Source organism: Urocitellus parryii, chromosome 1 (genome assembly GCF_045843805.1).
Source record: "Urocitellus parryii isolate mUroPar1 chromosome 1, mUroPar1.hap1, whole genome shotgun sequence".
NCBI lineage: Eukaryota > Metazoa > Chordata > Mammalia > Rodentia > Sciuridae > Urocitellus > Urocitellus parryii.
The window spans coordinates 207136090-207157708 of NC_135531.1; the positions used below are offsets into that span (position 1 = coordinate 207136090).

Consider the following 21619-nt stretch of genomic DNA (forward strand, 5'->3'; position numbering starts at 1 on the left):
TTATGGCATCTGCCAGTAAATGGATGAAACTGGAGACTATCATGTTAAGTGAAATAAGCCAATCCAAAAAATAAACCAAAGGTCTAATGTTCTCTCTGATATGCATCTGCATCAGAGATATGCTAATACACAATAAAGGGGAGGGGAGGGAAGAATATAAGTTTATTGGATTTGACAAATGGGAATGAAAGGAAGGGAGGAAGGATAGGCATGGGAAAGACAGTAGAATGAATCAGACATAACTTTACTATGTTCATATATGAACACCCAACCAGTGTAACACCACATCATGTTCAACCACAAGAATGGGATTTAATTAGAATAAGTTATACTCCATGTATATATGTCAAAATACACTCTATGGTCATGTATATATTTTTTTTTTTAAAGAGAGAGGAGAGAGAGAGAGAGAATTTTTTAATATTTATTTTTTAGTTCTCGGCGGACACAACATCTTTGTTGGTATGTGGTGCTGAGGATCGAACCCGGGCCGCACACATGCCAGGCGAGCGCGCTACCGCTTGAGCCACATCCCCAGCCCGGTCATGTATATTTTGACATATATATTGTCATGTGTATTTTTTAGATTAAAAAATAATTTTTTTAAAGACTTGGAGGCAGCAGCACAGGCTCTAAGTAACAGAACTGAAACTCAGAGTTAGAAAGTCTTCCCCATTAATTCTGTGATCACACGAAATGTATCTTTTTGAAACTTAGGTTTGCACTTATTATAAATATTTCTCCATGTTTATAAATATAGATTTATATCAATACCTTTAACAGCTGCATGATGTACCATTGTAGCGGGGAGGGAAAGGCAGCCAGAGAAGGAGAGAGGTGAAGAGAATGGGCACAAAATCAAGCTGGTGAAAAGTTATCTGCACACTATGATTTTATATTCATTAGGTACTCAGTCTCTTTCTTTGTTATGGATAACATTCATATCAGGCCCCATAAAGACCAAATATTAAAATCAAAGGAGGGTAGAATTTTGTGCATAGGCCTTTCTGTAGCTACTTCACAGCATAATACTTTATCTTGTTTATTATTTGTCTCCCTACCCAGGAAAATTAATATAAGCTCCATTCTGGCAGAAATTTTGTTACCAATATTATTTCTAGTACATAAAACAGTATCTAGGGCCATAGTAAATATCAATAAGTACTTGTTCAATGAGTAAATGAATAATGCTGGCTGCTCCTTCATGCCCTATTATCCTGGTTAACAATAGTTATAATGTAGAAAACATTAGAGCACTTTGGAATAAATGAAGCAAAAGATCTATGATGTTCAGTGTAACCCTGGAGAAGCCTATACAAAGTTCTAGACCAGCTTCAATATTGAGCAGACAAACATCAAAGGGACTTTAGGACCAAGCTTCAACAGCAACACCAAGTGGTAGGTAGTAAAAGGCATCAGTGCACGTGGGCTTCTGCAGTTCCAGGTCTCTCCTTACTTCTCTGCCAAGATTCAAGTAGGAGACAGAGTTAAGCAGTGAAGACAATGCTTCAGAAGGAGGCAAAGGACTGCGTGTGTGTGTGTGTGTGTGTGTGTGTGTGTGTGTGAGAGAGAGAGAGAGAGAGAGAGAGAGAGAGAGAGAGAGAGAGAGAGACAGAGACAGACTGGTTTTGTATTCTGCATCTGAAGAGAAAATCACACGTATTACATATAATTTACTGGTTTCATGCTGCTCTTTCCTCTTAAGGTGAAGTTTTGTTTCTTTTTGCTGTAGGACATTACTATACTTTCTTTTTACAGTATTACTTGACATCCTGTTTGAACTACCTTAAGATTAAAAATTCACTCAGATTATCTTTTGTATGTATGTTGTTTATTTTTTTCCATGTAAATCTTTAGTGAATATGAATTTCATTTGGCCTATCTAGAACTTCACATATGGTATAAGGTAGGAATAGAAAAATGTTAGCACAAATTTTTGGTCAGTGGTTTCAACATATAAGAATCTACCCTTTGCTCATGAATTTGAGAAACTAGCATCAGGAACTACCAAATTGCAAGTACCCAAGTGTAGGAGTACAAACACAAACACTGGAACACACACACAATTAAATTTTAGACTATCTAATAACCCACTCAGTTCTACTAGAACTTAACTTTTCAAGATTATTTTAATTTAAGACATGTAATTCAATCAAATATGAAGCCCATTGTGACACCCCCAAATGCCTTCCGATAATTTCAAAAGTATAGGAAAAAAACATTGTTTACTTGATTTGATTTTCATAGAAAATGGAAAAATCCTGATTTGAATGCTTTGTCAAACCTAGTTTACTCTTTACAAATAAAGGACTCATAATTATTCTTTTAAAAAAGTATAAAATCTGAAGACTTTATAATGGCCTGCCAAAAAGGACTTCATTTTTCAAGTGAACTAAATAGCAGTTAAATTACGTACTCAGTAGTATTTTAAACTCCTGGAAAATTTTAAATATTATAATTAAGAAACCATTCTTTTATAGCATGTCACTGTGCCCAGTCTTGGAGCCATACCTTTCATTATCCTGTGTCAAAGGCAAAGAGAAGGAGAGTGTTGAAAGAGCCCGCCTAGAGCCTAAATTCTAAACTGTCAGGGTCGGTGGGTGTAAATCATAACATTTCATCACCAGGCTTTGATACAAAGCCTCAAATACACTGTAAAATAGTTCAGAAAGACTCTAACAATATCATATGAATCATTCCATCAATAACTACAAGGAACAAAAAGGCTCCCCCTCTACACAGTCCCATTATGTTCAAAACACAGCTCTAAAAAGTCTCCAAATCTCCACAAAACTTTTAATAAAATAGGCTCTATTGATAATGAAAAAAAAATTATAACTACACAAAACAAGAATACCTGTAAGAAATCTTTAGAGTTCCTCCATTATGTTAGGAAATAAAAACTGAGGACTGGTCTTCTGCTTCCAAATCTGACAAAGTATCTGGTATCATACTTGCTATCCTACTAAAAACAACCATGAAACAAGTCAAAATAGATAAGGCTACTATTTTCAGAAAATGAATAATAGGCAGTGCAGTTTTGAGATCTTTGAGGGAAAAGAAATATGAAGTAAACCTCTACCTGTAAACACTGTCCTATCCCAACACAAGGAAGATGAGCCCAAGTAGAAGAACCAGGAGACAGAAACCATTCTTCTAAGCACAGGAATTTCCCACAAGTTCTTCTTCTTTTTTTTTATTGGTTGTTCAAAACATTACAAAGCTCTTGACATATCATATTCCATACATTAGATTCAAGTGGGTTATGAACTCCCATTTTTACCCCAAATATAGACTGCAGAATCACATCGGTTACACATCCACATTTTTACATAATGCCATATTAGTAACTGTTGTATTCTGCTGCCACAAGTTCTTGGTCAAGAGTTGAACTACACACACACTATTTGAGTCTAGGAGGTCAACCAGAGATGACCTACTATGCAGCTGAAAGTTCATATCCTAGGAGTTATCCTGCTTATTAAGGACTGAAATGTTTATGTCCCTTCCAAAACTCCTATAATGAAGCCCCAATCCTAGTGAGGCTGAATATGGAGGTAGGGACACTCTGAAGGTTAAATGAGATCATAACAATGGGGCCCTCATCCCAAGATAAACCTACTTTTAAAAAGAGAGACCATGCCAAGGGATGTAACTCAGTGGCACAGTGGTCACGAGACCCTGGATTTGATCCCCAGTAGAAAAAATTAAAAAAAGATAAACAAGAAGAGGAGAAAGAAACAGGAGAGGAGCAGGAGGGAGGCAGGGAGACCAGAGAACTAAGGCACTGTCTTCATGTGCATACACCAAACAAAAGCCATATGACAACATGGGTTGGTGGGGGGAAAGACTGCCTCCAACCCAAGCAACCCAAAGGAGGAGCCTCAGACACTAGCCCTTCTGGTTCCTTGATCTTAAGACTTTCATTACCTAGAACCGTGAGGGAACAAATATCAAACCACTCAATCTATGGTATGGTATGATATAGTATAGTATGTCATATGGTATCTGTATGCTTGCATGTTTAGCCTGATTGACCTAACTAAAGGCAAAGAGAACACATCATTTAGATATAACCCTCCAAAGGCTACACCTTAGAAGTAAAAGTCCTCTAGAATTTAAAAAATTCAAAGTTCATAATTGAAATGGGCCTGCCTTACAAAAGAATAGAATCAAGCCTGACAAAACCTAAAAGAACCTTTAATTAAACAACTTACCCAACAGAACAAAACTCAATACCCTTTACAGAAAGACCATGTAATCCAGCCTCTCTAAAAGAACAATCAGTGTCCAGCATAAAAGTAACAATTATTAGATATGCAAAAGACTGCTCCATAGTCAAAATAGTAGTTAACAAAAGTAGATGTCAGTATGATCCAAATAATAGAATTAGAAAAATAAAAAGAATCTTAGAGCAATCATTACACATATTTTTAAAAATTTAAGGTACAATAAGTTAGTAGACAGTAAGTACTCAGCAGAAAAAAACAAACTATAAAAATGGAATCTCTGAACTGAAAAGTTCAAAATCTTAAAAGTCATTAAGTGAACTTTTTAAATCTAAGATTGTAAAAATAGGCTTAGGAAACATGAATAGAGGTCAATAGAAGTCATAAAATTTGAATAGGAAGAAAGGAAGATTGAAAAATAACCAGAATCTCACTGTGCTTTTAAACTTGCTAAGGAACAAATTACCACAAAATTAACAATGCACTATTAGCTCATAGTTCTGTAATTTAAAAATGAGATAGGTTCTGTAAAATTCTATGCCCATGGGATTATAAGGTTTGTTGTTGGAGTAAAAATGTTACTGAACTATAAAAATTGGAAATAATCTAGAACAATTTATTCAGCATATTATCTAATCACCACGTATTTTTATTTTGCAGCCACATGGAAAATAACAGAACATATAGATAAAATTCTATAACAGAAGACAACATAAAAATTTCTGATGATATATCAATGTCTTTAGACATAACTGAAAGTAATGCTTAGATTTTTGTCTTAATTCAATTTGTGATGCTATAACAGAATTCTTGATATTGGGTAATTTTCAGAAGAGACATTTACTTCTAACATTCCTGGAGGTTAGAAAGTCCAAGACTGAGAATCCTGCATTTGGGAAAATATTCTTGCTGAATTGTCATATAGCAGAAGATGGAAAGGCAAGAGAGCAAATCACTCCCATACGCACCCCTTCCTTTTTTGGTAACGGGGATTGAACATAGGGGTGTTTAGCCAATAAGCCACATCCGCAGATCTTTTTTTTTTTTTTTCTTTTTTGGTATTTTAAGACGGGGTCCTGATCTCGCTAAATTGCTGAGGCTGGCTTTGAATTTGCAATCCTCCTGCCTCAGTCTCCGAAGTAGCTGGGATTAGAGGCATGGGCCACTACACCCAGCCATAAGCCCTTTTTATAGTGGCATCAACCACTCTTGGAAGCAGCGCCATCATGACTGAAACACCGCCCAGAAGCCCCAACTTCCAACATGGGTGCACTACGGACTAAGTTTCCAACAGATTAAATTTGGGGGACACATTCAGAGCACAGCAATCTAAGGGGGAAAATATAGCTTCATATGTATTAGTTGAAGAAAACCCAATTCAAAAAAAAATGTTACAATTACACTATGAAAACAGGGAGAAAGAGTAAAAAAAAAAAAAAAAAAAAGACATTTTTTCTTTCCCCACAAGCAGAAACACTACAATATAGAAAGCAAGTAAATGAAAGAATTCATTCTGGAATCTAACAGGTAACCATATTTGACAGCTTCTAAAGACAGAATCATGCCCTTGAACCACTTTATTATAAACTAAACAATTATTTTAAAATGTAAGAACCAAGGGGCGTGGCAGCACACACCTGCAACTCAGGTTGAGGCAGGAGGATCACAAGTTCAAAGCCAACCTCAGCAATTTAGCGAGGTCCTAAGCAACTCAGTGAGACCCAGTCTCCAAATAAAATACAAAAAGGGATGGGGATATGGCTCAGTGGTTAAGCACCCCTGGATTCAATCCCTGATACCCACCCCCAATTTTTCCTAGTTTGTGAATAAATCATACATTTACACTAAAATTATATGATTGTTATTTTATAGACACAATTCTTAAGTAGTTAAATTTAGATTAAAATATTCAAATGTCCAATATCTCAATCTTATAGATTATTACATTTCACCCCCTTCTCTGTCTCCAATGACAATAACCATACTTAGCATTCTGTAGTAATTAGGTTAAACAAATATATTTTCTCATTAATCTTCGTTTCCATTTAATGTTCTTATTTGGGTAAACTTTTATGAATGTATTTCTTCAGTTTATTCTGGGAAAAGGAGCAATATAAATCCTACTTACACTATGAATACCTTCCAAAACCAACTTACAATCCTGAGAACTGGATAATAGATAATTTAGTTAAAAATATTAATAGCAATTAAAGTAATAGCTTTCAGTATTTTACATACTGAAATATTTCAGTATTTTACATAGGCTAAATCATCTATTCTCTCACAAAATAGAGGATTCCCATTATATAGACGAGCAAACAGGTACAGAAAAGTAACTAGCACAAGATTATAAAGTCAGTAAGTAGAATAACAGATTTCACTCTGAGCAGTCTGGCTCAGGGTATATGCTTCAATTTCAAACCACTATACTACACTGCCTTTCCCCCAACAAGTTAGTTTTCAGTTTCCCTATGTGTGAACATCTTAAACATGCAGAATAGGACAAATTCAAGTTCAACTCCTGTTTATAAGTGAAGGACTAGGCGAAATGGCATAATTAACTCCATTTATTAAAACATCATATAATAACATGATATATTTAAGAGCTTCTTCTGGTAGAATTCAGAACAGTGATTGTCACTCTTTTTACATTTCTCATGTCATCACCAACATTTTTTACAGGGACTAGGAGGAATTGGGAGTTAGGCATATAGAGCAGATTAGAGGAAAGCAGGGGGGGGGATCAAAATCACCTTGCATTGCTTTTTATTATTTAAAACCAGCTGTTAAAATGAAGGCAAAAAAAATCTAGAGGCAGATTTTATATGTGGGCAAATTTACTTTCTTATTGGCTGTTTCTGCCCAAATGTCCTTTGTAATCCTGTTAGGTGAGAATCACAACCCTTCTAAGCTCCACATACACTCTTACATTAGAGAATTAGAATTCTCTCTACAGAACAGGACAGAAGCATAAATAAGTACAATTTCTATTGTAATAGGCCTATCAGGAAGCATCATGTGTAAGACACTAATGGCTAGGAAAAAGGAAAAATGAATCTATAAAGAAGTCACTAACAGGGGCTGGGGATGTAGCTCAAGCGGTAACGTGCTCTCCTGGCATGTGTGAGGTGCTAGATTCGATCCTCAGCACCACATAAAAATAAAAAATAAAGATGCTGTGTCCACTGGAAACTAAAAAATAAATATTAAAAAAAATCTCTCTTAAAAAAAAAGAAAAAAAGAAGTCACTAACACCTCAAAAAAGTCACAGATGAAGAATCAAAGTGGATAGGCTGGAGGTAAGTGTATGTCCTCTGCAGACTGAGATGATCAGCATACTGTGTGTGTACCTGTTTAGTGCAATTGAACTAAAATTAAGTCACTACAATTCTCAAGTTGCAAACTAGTGCTCCATATGGAACAATGTTTTGCTTTCTGTTTTCTCTTTTGTACTAGGGACTGAACACCCAGGTATGCTTTACTACTGAGCTACATCCCTAGCTCCCTTTTTAAATTTTGAGACAGGATCTTGATAAATTGCTTAGGACCTCACTAAGTTGTGAAGGCTGGCCTCAAACTTTCGATCCTCCTCCCTTAGCCTCTTAAATTGCTGGGATTATAGATGTGTGCCACTGTGCCAGGCCATACAGGAATATTTACTAAGAAAAGGAAAAGCTCACTTACTAGTGTAAGAACTTTGTTACCTCAGCTCTGACTCAAATTTGAATCTATGTTCTCATTTGTAATATGGAAATTAAGATGGCTTCACGCTTAAAAGAAGAGTTGTGAAAATTAAAAGAAAAAATGAGCAAAAGATTTAAATAAGCACTTTGAAAGAGAGGATATACATTTAGCAAATACATACATATAAAGGTGCCAAACACCAATATTTGTCAGGTAAATTCATTTTAAAACCATAATGAGATACACACTTGAATGGCTAAAAAAATTTTAAAACTACACTATCAGATACTGATAAAATTATGACATGAAACTGAAATAATAGTGGCTAAAAATAAATAGGTGGCTATTTCAAAATAGCAATAATTTTCAGGGGATAATAGACCATTCCCTGATATCTGTCACAATGACCTTCAATTTCTATATTAAATACAAACAGTTATTATTAGGTAACAGATTCAAATAAAGCAATAATATAAAAAAAATTCTTCTTCTTCAGCCTCCACTTCAAGTATTTAGCATTACCAGGAAAACTATAATACTGCACATGCAAGATTTCTTTAAGCAGAGCTGCCAAGAACAAGAATTAAATATCTGTTTAGTGCAACTGAACTAAAATTAAGTCACTACAATTCTCAAGTTGCAAACTAGTGCTCCATATGGAACAATGTTTTGCTTTCTGTTTTCTCTTTTGTACTAGGGACTGAACACCCAGGTATGCTTTACTACTGAGCTACATCCCTAGCTCCCTTTTTAAATTTTGAGACAGGATCTTGATAAATTGCTTAGGACCTCACTAAGTTGTGAAGGCTGGCCTCAAACTTTCGATTCTCCTCCCTTAGCCTCTTGAATTGCTGGGATTATAGATGTGTGCCACTGTGCCTGGCCATACGGGAATATTTACTAAGAAAAGGAAAAGCTCACGTTTTCAATTGAATAAAAAGTTTACTAAATAGCCAGGCACGGGTGGCACATACCTGTATTCCTAGTTACTCAGGAGGTTGAAGCAGGAGGATCATCAGTTCCAGGTCAGTCTGGGAAACTAAGCAAGACCCACTGCAAAATAAAAAACAAAAATGTCTGTAGGGAATAGCTCAGTAATAGAGCAGCCCCAGGTTCAATCCCCAGTACCACCAAAAAAGTTTTTTTTTTTTTAACTAAGTAAGATTTATATCCTACATGCATTCATTTAAAAACTACACTAAATAATGCCAAGGGCAGTGACATGAAAAGGCTAAGTCAGGAAGACCACTTAAGCCCAGGGTATTCAAAATCAGACTCAGAAACAAGCAAAAGCCCATTTCAAAAACAAAAACAAAATACGAATAAAACTTTGCATAACAAAATTTTATAATTCTTCATCATTTCATCCTTACCGCAACCCCTCCCCCACAGTGCTAGGGATAGAACCCAGGGCCTTGCAAATCCTAAGCAAATGCTCTATTACTGAACCACATCCCCAACCCCATGATTTTATTTATTTATTTATTTTGTTAAATGAGAGCTATTAATTAAACACAGCTTTGTGTTTCCATTAAAAGCCATAACTAGAACTACTTCAAGTATTCCTTAACTGCAAGTAACTAAAGGGCTCAACAAAACTAACAATAGCTAGAACTGTAAGTGTTCCTTAGGCTGTTAAAGGGACAGAGATGTGCCTGTTCTTCATGCACCAGAAGTTTACAAGACCATTAAGAAAACATTAACAAAACAGTCAAAAAATAAGCAATATTTATTACAGCAAGAAGAGCTGAAGATGCCAATAAGCCAATATGAAACTAAGTCCTAAAAGAGAAAGGATAAGGGAAAAGAATGTTTGGACAATATCAACTGTCTCAGATTTCTAGAAACAATATTCTTTATCCATGATGGAGTTTGACAAATGCTGCTGATTAGCTGATATTTCAGTAACAGGAAAAGGACTATAACCAAAAATGCTTTTGTAATTTTGATAACAAAGTGAAAAATCAAGCTTGGCTGGGCTAGTCGAATGGCTTGAGCCAAAGAGCCTGAGGTCTGCCCAGGCCACAGAGACAGTTAAACTCCATTCTTCAAAGAGATTTAAAAAAAAAAAAAAAAAGCTAACAATAAAAAAGTAAAACATCAACATCAAGCCAGAAGAAGGGAGGTGGGGACAAGAAGCAACCAAGGAGAAAGTTAGAAATGAAGCCCCGTGATAATAGTGCTTGCCTAATATGCATGAGGCCTGAGTTTTGATCCCCTAGGGCTGCACATCACACACATGAAGGCAACCATGGAGGGAAAAATTAACAGAAATTAAAGAAATGATACATCCTTAAGTTTTATTTTGATATGTGAGTAATAGATGTTAGGACTATCAACTGTTGATCAACTAGACTCTGATATTTCTTACTATATGCCTATGAACAAAATTTACTTTCAACACTATAAAAAAATCCCTAACATCTTATTTAAACAAACAAGCAGTGCTAGAAACACATTCACCCAACACCAATTCCACAGTATTACACTGCATGCTCACTTGTAGAAAACCATTCTCTTGCTGAGCTCGGTGGTGCACGCCTGCAATCCCAGCGGCTCAGGAGGTAGAGGCAAGAGGAACATGAGTTCAAAGCCAGATTCAGCAATTTATCGAGGCACTAAGCAACTCAGTGAGACCCTGTCTCTAATAAAATACAAAATAGAGCTAGGGATGTGGCTCAACGGTGAAGTGCCCCTGAGTTCAATCCCTGGTGTCCCCCTGCCCCCTCAAAAAAGGAAAACCATCCTACTGCCCTCTTGCCTTACTTTCAAACTATAAGTTTGTTATCAAGGAACTAAAATGTGGAATTTATTACCAGGTGATATGAAACAACAAGAAATTACAATGCATTCTATCTTAAATTCTAAAAGACTCTACAAGAAATTCCCTTTTATAATGATGTTAACTAGCCTGTCATAAAATTTACACAAAAGAACAAAAGCCAAAAACAGCTGAAAAAAAGGAAGAAAAACAAGAAAGGGGGATTTGCACTACCAATGTAAAGGCTCCTGATGTTAGACAGCGGTCCTGGTGCAGGGATAAAGAGAATAGTGTAAAACAGAAAGCACAAGCATAGGACTCATATGAGAAAACAGACTGCATAGAGAAAGAGTTGTAAAATAGTAGTGAAAGAACAGATAATTCAAAACATGTTGAGTAGGTGACTAATTGTTGTCTATTATTAACTGATCATCCAATCAAATCCCTCACGGGGACCCATACAAAGTCTTGATGGATTACAGACTCAAATGCAAAAATCAAAACTTTATAAAACTTTCAGAAGAAACTAAGACAGGATCCTCACAACTCTCAATAGAGAAGTCTTTCTGTAAAATAATAAAAATAAAATCAAAATGGAATGACAAATATCACTATATTAAAACGATTTTTCTGGGGCTGGGGTTGTGGCTCAGCGGTAGAGCACTCGCCTAGCATGCGCAAGGCCCTGGGTTCAATCCTCAGCACCACATAAAAATAAATTAATTAATTAATGATATCATATCCAACTACAACTAAAAAATAAATATTAAAAAAATACTCGAAAAAAACACACAATTTTCCTTACAATAAAAGACACCAAAGACAAAAGGCAGCAACAATCTAGAATATAAAGTTGCAATTTCCATCATCAAAGATTAGTAGAAAATATATAAAGAACTCTACAAGTCAAAAAGAAAAAGTAATCCATCAGCATAATGAGCAAAAGTAACCAGCAGGTCATTTATAGAAAAAAACACAATGACTGAGAAATATATGAAAAGATGCTCAACTTCCATGAAATTGAAATGAAATGAAAGCAATGTATGACTTCGTACCTGTATAATGAGCATAAATTTAAAATTCTAACAACACCTAGAATTAGTGAAGATTTGTAACAATAGGAACTTCACTTCCATTGCTGCTGGAAGTAAAACCTCAGACATACATTTGAAAGGGTAATTCTGCGTTATTATTATTTTTCAACTTTTCATTCCTTATACTAAAGAATTCTTCAATCACATCCTTAGAGATATCTCTCACTCACAAACACAAGAAAATGTGGATAAGAACTTTTTAAGAACTTTCAAATACAATGTTGTTTGTAATATAAAAAAAACTGAAAACAATTATGTCCATCAATAGGTGACTGGATAAAAATATGACACATTCACACAATGGAACATCTCATAACCATTAAAATTAATCAACTAGAACTATAAACATCTATGTGAATAACTCATAAAAAATGCTAAATGATAACAGAATAAAAAGGGTGTTTTTAAGAAGTTTGAAAACAGGCAAAATAATATGTAGTATATTTATATGTGTGGTGTACATATTTGTAAAATAGAATTCCTCCTAATTGGAGAATATTTAATAGAGAAACAAGAAAAAAAATGGAACCAGAGAGCTGCTAAAAATACTAAAGTACTTCAACTATCTTGAACGTTCTATTAAAAGAATCCAATACATCAAAATATTAGGAGCTTACACAGTTGGCTGATAAAAGTGGAAGTTTATGTTATTTCTTATATTTTATGCTCAAAATTTCATATTTTTAAAAACTTCAAAATACATTAATTACAATTTGTAACCACTGAAAGTAATGTTTTTTGGTACCATGCAAGCAAAATATAGAAAAAATTGTGTCAAAGGTACCTTTTCATCCATAACTAGAATTTTAACATTTTACAAAGATTATAACAGCCATATTGCATTTAAGGATTGACTTAAGTTATAAATTTGAATATATAAAAGTATGTTATTGAAATGCTATCACTATTTACTTTTATGTTGGGGTTTCTTATAAAATTTTATGGGAGAAAAAGATTGCATGACTGAAAACCCCAAGCTACTTCACTGTTCAAGTTCTTTTAACTCAACAAAAGCCAAAAATATAACAATACACACGTTCAACTTTCACTTGGAAAAGTATCCTCTTAACATAAAAGTTTACACTTTGAACTGCTGTCTCAGAAGAGTTTTGTAGAGGGAGAATTGCATTCAACTTGTGGGACACAGGTGAATATATATTTAAGAAAGGAAATAACAAGGTTGTTGAAAAGTGAAAACAAATAGAAAGGAATTGTAAATAGCAGAGGCAGAAACTAGCCAAAAAAAAAAAAATCATCTGGCTTGAGAAAAAAGAAAAAAAGATATGCAAACAAAGACTGGAGTTAGGGTGCAGAACAGAGAAAGAAGTCATAACTCAGGAACCATTGTAGTAAGACTGGAAAAATTAGTACAGAATACAAGGAAATGACATCTTTAATATAACCACCATAATCTTCCCATTGTGGTTTTGCTCCTCATGTCCTTTTAGTTTTTTTGTTTTGTTTTGTTGAGTAGGATTTTGATATGTTGCACAGGCTGGGCTAGAACTTGAGATCCTCCCACCTCAACTTCCCCAGCTGGGATTACAGGCATGTTACCATGCGCAGCCTACCCCTTATGTTTTACTTTTTCCTTGAAAAGTCCTTTGGTAGATAATTATTACTATATAGGAGGTGGTCTTCCTGATATAAGAGGTAGTCACTTCCTGCTAATAGAAGAACTGTCAGGAAAGAATGGAGGAAGTAGAGAGTGTTAACCTTTATAGAGACAGTGTCTACCTTATTAAAACAATAAAGGGAAGATGTAAAGCATTTCATGTATTCCTCCTATCTTTCTTGTACTATATTTATCACTTTATATAATAATTATCTACTTAAAGGATGTGTCCTATGTTAAACTGAGAATACTCATAGTGTATTCATTTCTTTGTGGCTCCAGACCTTTACAATGTCTGACACACATAGTGATTCAATGCATGTTTGCCAAATGAAAAGTGAACCAATGTATGACCAAAAAAGAAAAAAAAAAAAAACACAAATAATAAAATGGAGAACAGATGATAAAGACAATGACACTATAAAGGAACATTTCTATAGAAATTTCTAGTTTAACAATGCTCTGTATTACTTAACTAAAATTCAAAGGGGCTTTTAAGATTTGGAAAATGCAATAAATAAATTTTTTTCAATGACATAAGTTTAAGGCCAATTTGAGATCCTTACTATTCCATCCTACTTTTTCTGATTTCATTGACTTGAATAAAAGTTACAGGTCAGCCTCATCAAACTCTTTCATCCTTAGCTTGCCTTTTAGATACTGAATTCTGTTATATCTGAGATGATCAACACTTGGAACTTTGGTTGATGGCACTGCCCATGAAATAATCAATACAAATTCACCAATGCCTCTTTTACTGCATCAACAAACAGTGACCTGTTAAACTATATATGAACCTCAGGTGTCAATGAAGGGAAGGTTTAGAAAAGAGAAACTCTCAGAGCAATTCAACCTACTTTTATAAGTGTTCAATTAGAAAACAATGGGTTTCCAGGAAAAACTACTATTAAAAGAAAGTTGTCTTTTTAAAAATTATTATTACAGCATTATAGTTATACTGTAATGTAGTTTGGTTCATTTTTGACAAAATCATACATGCATGGAGCTTGAGTCAATCTCCATCCCCTCACTTTACAGCTCCTTTAGAACACCTACTCCATTAATATCCCTGTATATTTTTGATATCCAATGCCTCCCTCCCCCCATCATTTTGCTCTAGCTTACACGAGAAAACTATTAGACACTTGATTTTCTGAGTCTGCTGGTTTATTGTACTTAGCATGATGTTCTCCATTTCCATCCATTTACAGCAACTGCCTTAATTTCATTCCCTTGAAGAAAGTTTACAATTATCAAATTTTAAAATACTTTGCCTTAACTAGGCACAGTGGCTATGCCTGTAATCCCAGACGCTAGGGAGGCTGAGGCAGGAGTCCTGATCAGGGTTCAAAGCTAGCCTCAACAAAAGCCAGGAGCTAAGCAACTCAGTGAGATCCTATCTCTAAATAAAATATAAAATAGGGCTGAGAATGTGGCTCAGTGGTTGAGTGCCCCTGGATTCAATCCCAAGTATGGAGGAAAAAAAAAAACTTTGCCTTATTCTATCTTGCCTCTTTTATTTCATTTCATTAGAACAAAATGAAAGCCCTCACAATAACAATAAAAAATAACAGTCTCACAAATGTAGTACAATTGAAATAAATAATTTAGTGTTCCAAAAGCAGAAACTGAACCCCAGAATGAAGCTTCCTAGATTTATGACAGTCACTTGTGTTCATCTACCAATTTAAAAATTGAATGAAATAACAGAAATACATATTTGAAGACTGATTAAGGATAAATACATAATTATAAATATTTACCTTCATATTACTTGATTCTTTTGAACATAGTTGGGGATTACATAACATGCCAAAATGGGGCACCTTGTACAGACTTCACAACTAAGAAATTCTTACTACAAAACAGATGGCTCACTGCTAAGATGTACAGTATTTTTTGTGTCTCTGGCAATTTTAAGTCAATTTTTTTTTTTATTCTAAAGCCTACAAATCTACCTAGAATTCTGTTAATTACTACTACAAAAATGTTTTCTTAGCCGGTTTGTATTTAATGTTACTCTAATGCCCCCAAATAAGTTCTTACATCGCACCCTCCTTTTTCTCATTCTAGACTCGCTGAAAGACCAGTTCTATTAGACCAGATAATATTTAATCCCACCTAAAATTATTTGTTGGGAGCTGTCTTGAGATTCTACAGTTTTCTTTTTCATACTCTAAAACAGAACATCCCGTAGCACCTTCACAATCGCAAATCCTGAAGCTGCATTAGCAGGGCTTGGATGCATACATAAACAACATGAAGTTCCAATTCAGAGGGAGTAAGTTCACGTCTCCAGTTCTGGGAGGCCCGAACAGGGTCTACCCACTGCGGCAGCGCGTTTGGGGCAACTCTGGAAGAAGCAGGAAGTTTGTATCAACTCCCCAATTACTTGGTCTCCAGTGAAATGCAGGACCTTCTCCATTTCTGCAGTTGACGGAGAACGGCCCTTTCAGAGTCCCCAACTTCAGGCAGGAGGTACTCCCCAAGCCACTAGTCACGCGCCCAGGTTACCCCCAGAGAAACCCCGACGTCGAGGCGGCGGCACCGCCCCTTCCCTCTCGCCGCTTAGTTAGCTTTCCAATCTCCAGAGTCACCGCCGCCCACTTTCTAGCTAGACAAACACCAGCACAGGGCCGGGCACAGCACTTACCCACGTCTTGCTCAAAGGGATTGGCCGCGAACAAAGGCATCCTGTCAGCGCCCGAGCCCGGTTCTCTGAGATCCAGCTAAGGCCGGGCAGTTGCTCCCTGCTGGGTGACCCACCGCGGCTTCCTAGACCGCTAGACTGAACTCTGGCCGTCTTGCCCACACTTCCGCCACCGCACCTGCCCGGTTCCTGCCTGACAGGCCAGCTCCAAGTCCGAGCTCCGCCCCCGCGCTCCGCCCCCAACTCTCCTCTCGAGACGAGATCCAGAAGGCCTCGAACATCTTCGAGCGCACCTGTTGCTACCATCCTTCAGGAAGAAGTGGCAGCCCCTGACCCAGATCCTTTCAAAGGTCAGGCAGCCGCCGCAGCCACCTTTTCTTCGCTAGGACCCCGGTGAGCCACGGAGCCGGGGACCTTCAGGCCGGAAGTTGTCTCCCCAAGAATTGGAAGATGCCGGAGACCCGGAAGCTGCAGTGTTGGCGGAGGCGCAGCTGGGGGCGTTGTCGCCTTGGACTTTTCGCGCGAAGCAAACTGACTCTGAGAGCTACTTTCTTTTCACAAATAAATTTAATTTATTCCTGGGCTGCGGGTTCGGTCCCTGGCAGCCGTGGATCCTGGACCACGTTCCCGTCACAGTTCAGTTACCCTGGAAACGGAGTCCCCGGTACAGATGTGGTTTTGAGCGTTTGCTAAGTGCCTGGCTCTGCTCTTGTGCGCTTTTACAGAGCCCAGACCAAACCCCGCCGGAATATAAGCACCTGGAAAAGTGGTGGAAGCGACTACAGCTTTGTGGAGACTTGCAACTTCTCGCTTCCCATTGTGGCCTTCATTAAAACTACGCTTGGTTCTGGGAATCCTAAGACCGAAGAGGCACAATCTCTCCCTTGGACTTGCAGAGTTTATAGAGGCAGTGCATAACATGTATGATGATTCAGGCATTAGTAAGAGTCACAAGCCCAGATTCCCACAGGATATAGCCAGGTATTTACATGAACGAAAAAAGTGCAAGCACCCTTCCGGGCTCACAGATGCATTATCCTTAACTGCCTGTTACCCTCCCCCCCCCATAGTATTTATCATTTTATAATATATTGAAAAGCACCCCGTTAATGAAAGACCCCCGTTTCCCTGTCCAAGGAGAATCACACGGAACACTGGCTGCAAAAGCACGAGGTGGTTTATTGGGACACAGGCGCCTGCGGGTGCCCAGTAGAACCTCAGCCAGAGCTTTGGTGAACTGGCACACCGGGCTTGGGGATACAGAGATTTTTATAGGGTTTGGGACAGGTTTCGCGCGTGGAAGCAACAGGTTTCTTATTGGTTTGTTTAAATCTAGCATATAGGCCACCTAGGGGGTACAGGTCTGCATTCCAAAAACCACAGGTCTGCATTCTATTCTTTCAGTTCCTGCTTATCTGTTCTGGTTTATTCATTCATGCCTCAGGATGCGGGTGCTCTGTTCTTCCACCGGTTGTCCGGAAAGCCTGGCGCCTGAACCTGTTTATGGCCTGCCTGATATCTTGGTTTCATATCTTGGCCTTAGGTAACTGGGCTAACTGGGCTAGGGTCTTTCAATATAATAGATTGTTATCTGACTCTCTTCATCTGAATATAAAATTCCATGACCAGTTTTGTTCATTGCTGCATTCCCAGAGGTTTAAACTGTGAGAAATAACTCAGATGCTCAATAACTTTTTGAAAGAAGTCCTTGACTTTCTTCTAACTGAACAGCTACTACCAAACTTAAGCCATTTGTTGAGGTGTGGGCCTACTAGAGCCTCCAATTTTTCATTGATTTTTAAATTTTGAAAATTACTTCAACTTTTTTTTTTTTTAAGCGATTCTAGGGATTGAATCTAGGGCCTTATGCATGCAAGGCAAGCGCTCTACCAACTGAGCTGTATCCCCAGCCCAAATTACTTCAACTTTTAAATCAACGAGTTAAAACCACTTTATAGGACTGGAGAGGTAGCTTAGTGGTAGAACACTTGCTTAGCTGTGTTAAATCCCCAGCAAAATACACACACACACACACACACACACACACCAAAAAAAAAAAACTACCTATAATATATATTGAAGAGTTGTCATTATAGAAGAGAGAACCATTACACAGAATAATTCATAAAACAGGGGTACATTCTTACTACAAAGTTAGGTGCATAAATGAGAAAGATTTCCAAGTGAAGTGGCTGATTTTCCAAAATCATTGAACCTAGGATATTCAAGATATATTTGGAGACTTTCTAGATGGATTTATCTAGGTTTAAGGCTCCAAGTTGAAATGGAAAACAAGGCTAGTTAGAGAAAACAGGAGGCAGATTGAAAGCCTAAAAGATCAAACTAGAAAATTTTATTTTTACCACATAAATCATTAGATAATTATTTAAAGATATTTATCAGCAGAATAGTATAAGTGATTTCAGACTAATCTGATATCATTACGCATGACACATTGTGAATAAGAAGATGCGAACAGTTTAGAAAACTATTGCAGCACTTAAAAGACATAAGAAAGGATATTTCAGAGGAGCTTGTTTTAAGAGCCGAGAATGGAGGGTTAGCCTTTGGACAGCATTGGTATTTTACAGTTTCTTAGTTCTTCCTTTTTAATGGTGAGCATACTCAAGTACCTGTATTTACATTTCTGTGTATATACTCAGTGCTTTGGTGAGTTTTTTCAATATCTAAGTTTTAAATAGTCACTAGGAGCAACCCAGAATTAAAAACAAGATTGTTACTTCACCTAATGAAGTAATTGGGCAATTAAAAGATATGTCAGCAGCAGCCCACAAATTATGGTATGCAAAGAAATATAACTCTTATTTTTCTTAATACAAGTTCTTTTCCCATCTCCCTGAAGACAAAAAATAATCTTAAAAAAAAAATAATCTTACCAATTTCCATTGAATTCTGTCTCTTTAGGATTTCTTACTCATTTGGGTTTATGCTCAACAAAATTGTATCTTTACATCAGGCCACTTTTCCCAAACAAGCTCCAAGATCCATCTCCAGATATAGTCTTCTCATTCCGCCAGTACACATTTGGTGTATGACCCTTTTTTTTTTCCCAAAACAGGGACAGTGCTTCCTCCAGAAAGGCATGATAAAACCTGAGAAACACTACAGAGGGTTGTGGCAAATCTTTAGAAGAAGAAGCCTCATGAGATAGACCTTCCGCAAGTGAAATTTCCGCATGGTATTCAGGCAAAGCAAGACCACTGCCCTCTAGCTAAGGGGAGTAGATCACTTTTTTTGGTCCAGAGCATAGCATAAAGATGAATCTTTCAGTACAAAGTTCTCAAGTGTATCTGTCCAGATATCCCCAACTTTAATTTTAAGGTCTCATTTCTTTCCTATCAGAGCCTGACTTTAGTATAGGAGATATACTGTGGGTCATGAATTCAACCTTTTCAAAACAATAATGAATTGTTTTCATTATTTTAACTGACTAATTTAAATCTTTTAAGTTCTGTTGTTCTCACAATCAGGTCCCTTTGATGATTTTCCTTTGTATCCTTTTATTATAATTTATAGCCATGAATATAATTATATGCTGAATTCTGTAATAAATCACTAAATTTAAGCAAGTGGGCTTAGGAATCCTTGACCACTCTGGATTGAATTATGGGAAAAAAAGAGGACATTAACATAAATGCTAATAAAATCCACTAATAGTATGAACCAATGTTGGTATCTTAGTTTTGGGAAATGTATCATGTGGAAAATGTATCAGAACTTTGCACTATATTTACAAGTGTTCTGACACTAAGCTACCTCTCCAGTCCTATAAAGTGATTTTAACTTGTTGATTTAAAAGTTGAAGTAATTTGGGCTGGGTATATAGCCTTAGTTGGTAGAGTGCTTGCCTTGCATGCACAAGGCCCTGGGATCAATCCCTAGTACCACAAAAAAAAAAAAAAAACCTATTTTATTTTTAACTACAACTTTTGGTTATAGTAAATAAAGTTCTTCCCAATACTCTCTCAATGAGTGGTATATGATTTTTCGTGAATTTCCAAAGCATTTGGTTTTACCAGTATTTTCTTAATGAATTCTTATTTTGGAACAATTAGATTTACAAAAAAGTTGTAAATATAGTACAAAGTTCTTATTCAACCCTCATCCAGTTTTTCTCATTGATGATACATTTTTCTCATGATACATTTCCCAAAACTAATATACCAACATTGGTTCATACTATTAGTGGATTTGATTAGCATTTATGTTAATGTCCTCTTTTTTACCCCATGATTCAATGCAGAGCAGTCAAGGATTCTTAAGCCCACTTGCTTAGATTTAGTGATTTACTACACAATTCAGCATATAGGTGTATTCATGGCTATAAATTATAATGAAAAGATATGAAGCAAAAATCATCAAAGGGAAAGTGTAGATGGATAAAGTCTGGAGGATATAAACAAATCTTCTAGGAGTCCTCCCCTATTACCGTCACACAAGATGTGCTTGCTTACTCCACCCAGCAACAAGTTGTGACAACACGTAAAATGTTGTCTATGGGGTAAACTCATTACAGAATCAATGGGGTTTTTACTGTGTACTAGTCATGAAGGCACCTACCTAACATGCCAAAATTTCCAGATTCTCAGGATGAAGGAAGGTGGGTATTCAATACAATCCCCATTGTTTATGCAAACAGTTTAGACACAGTGAGCCATTTTTGTCTGGGAATGGTTGAAACCTTCTAAAAATGTTATATTCCGTGTATGTATAATATGTCAAAATATGCACTACTGCCATGTGTATATAAAAAGAACAACAAAAAGACAGAAAAAAAAAACTTTAAGTTCCTAGTTGTCAGCCAAGTAAGCCATTCTAAAGATAGAAGTTCAGGCTTGCTATGTTAATCTCTGCACACCAGGGTACTATGTGTAATTTAGTTGTCTCCCTACTCTCCCTCCTCTGACCGTTTCTCAGTTTTTCCTTGTTTTTCATCACCTTGATAGTCTTTAGGAATGCTGGCTAGATATCCTGTAGACTGTCCCTGTATCTGGTTTGTCTGATGTTTTTCTCATGTTTAGATGAAGGTTATATGTTTTGGAAAGTACCTCAGAGGGGAAGTGCCCTTTTCATCACATCACACAAATCATGTTATCCACATGATATCTCATGATATTAGCTTTCAACATTTGGTAAATGTAGTATTTGTCAAGTTTATCCACTTTAAACCCTTTATAGTCGAGATTTTTTTCCTTTCTCTACTGTGTTTTTAGGAAGCAAGTCACTAAGTCCAGCCCACCCTCCAAGAGAGGGATATTCAAGGTATTCACAGTGTTTCTTTTATTGCAAATGTTCCCTTCAAGTGCCCTTTGAAGAATTATATCCATTGTCTTACTATTTTAAACACTCCAGGCCCAAGCAGTTTTCTTCCCCTCTAAATTGCTACAACATATATTTTGAATTATTTTTATGCTGTGTGTTTTATAAGATAATAAATACTTTTCATCATTTTAACAAATCATTCCTTGAACAAATGTTTATTTACTTGACATGCACAGTGCAACCCATTGAAACTGAGGAAAAACACAATGTTAAGGAAGTTCTTTCAACATATTAACATCCAAA

At 36.5% G+C, this 21619-nt stretch overlaps 1 protein-coding gene across 1 annotated transcript in view; it reads right to left on the reverse strand.

Moving 5' to 3' along the window:
- Stam2 (signal transducing adaptor molecule 2) overlaps positions 1 to 16197 on the reverse strand; it is a 50566-nt gene extending 34369 nt beyond the window's left edge. The window contains exon 1 of the mRNA XM_026388509.2: positions 16037 to 16197. Coding sequence (XP_026244294.2) covers positions 16037 to 16076 — 40 coding nt within the window. The 5' untranslated portion in view covers positions 16077 to 16197. The remainder of the gene's footprint in view (positions 1 to 16036) is intronic.
- Positions 16198 to 21619: the final 5422 nt, after the last annotated feature.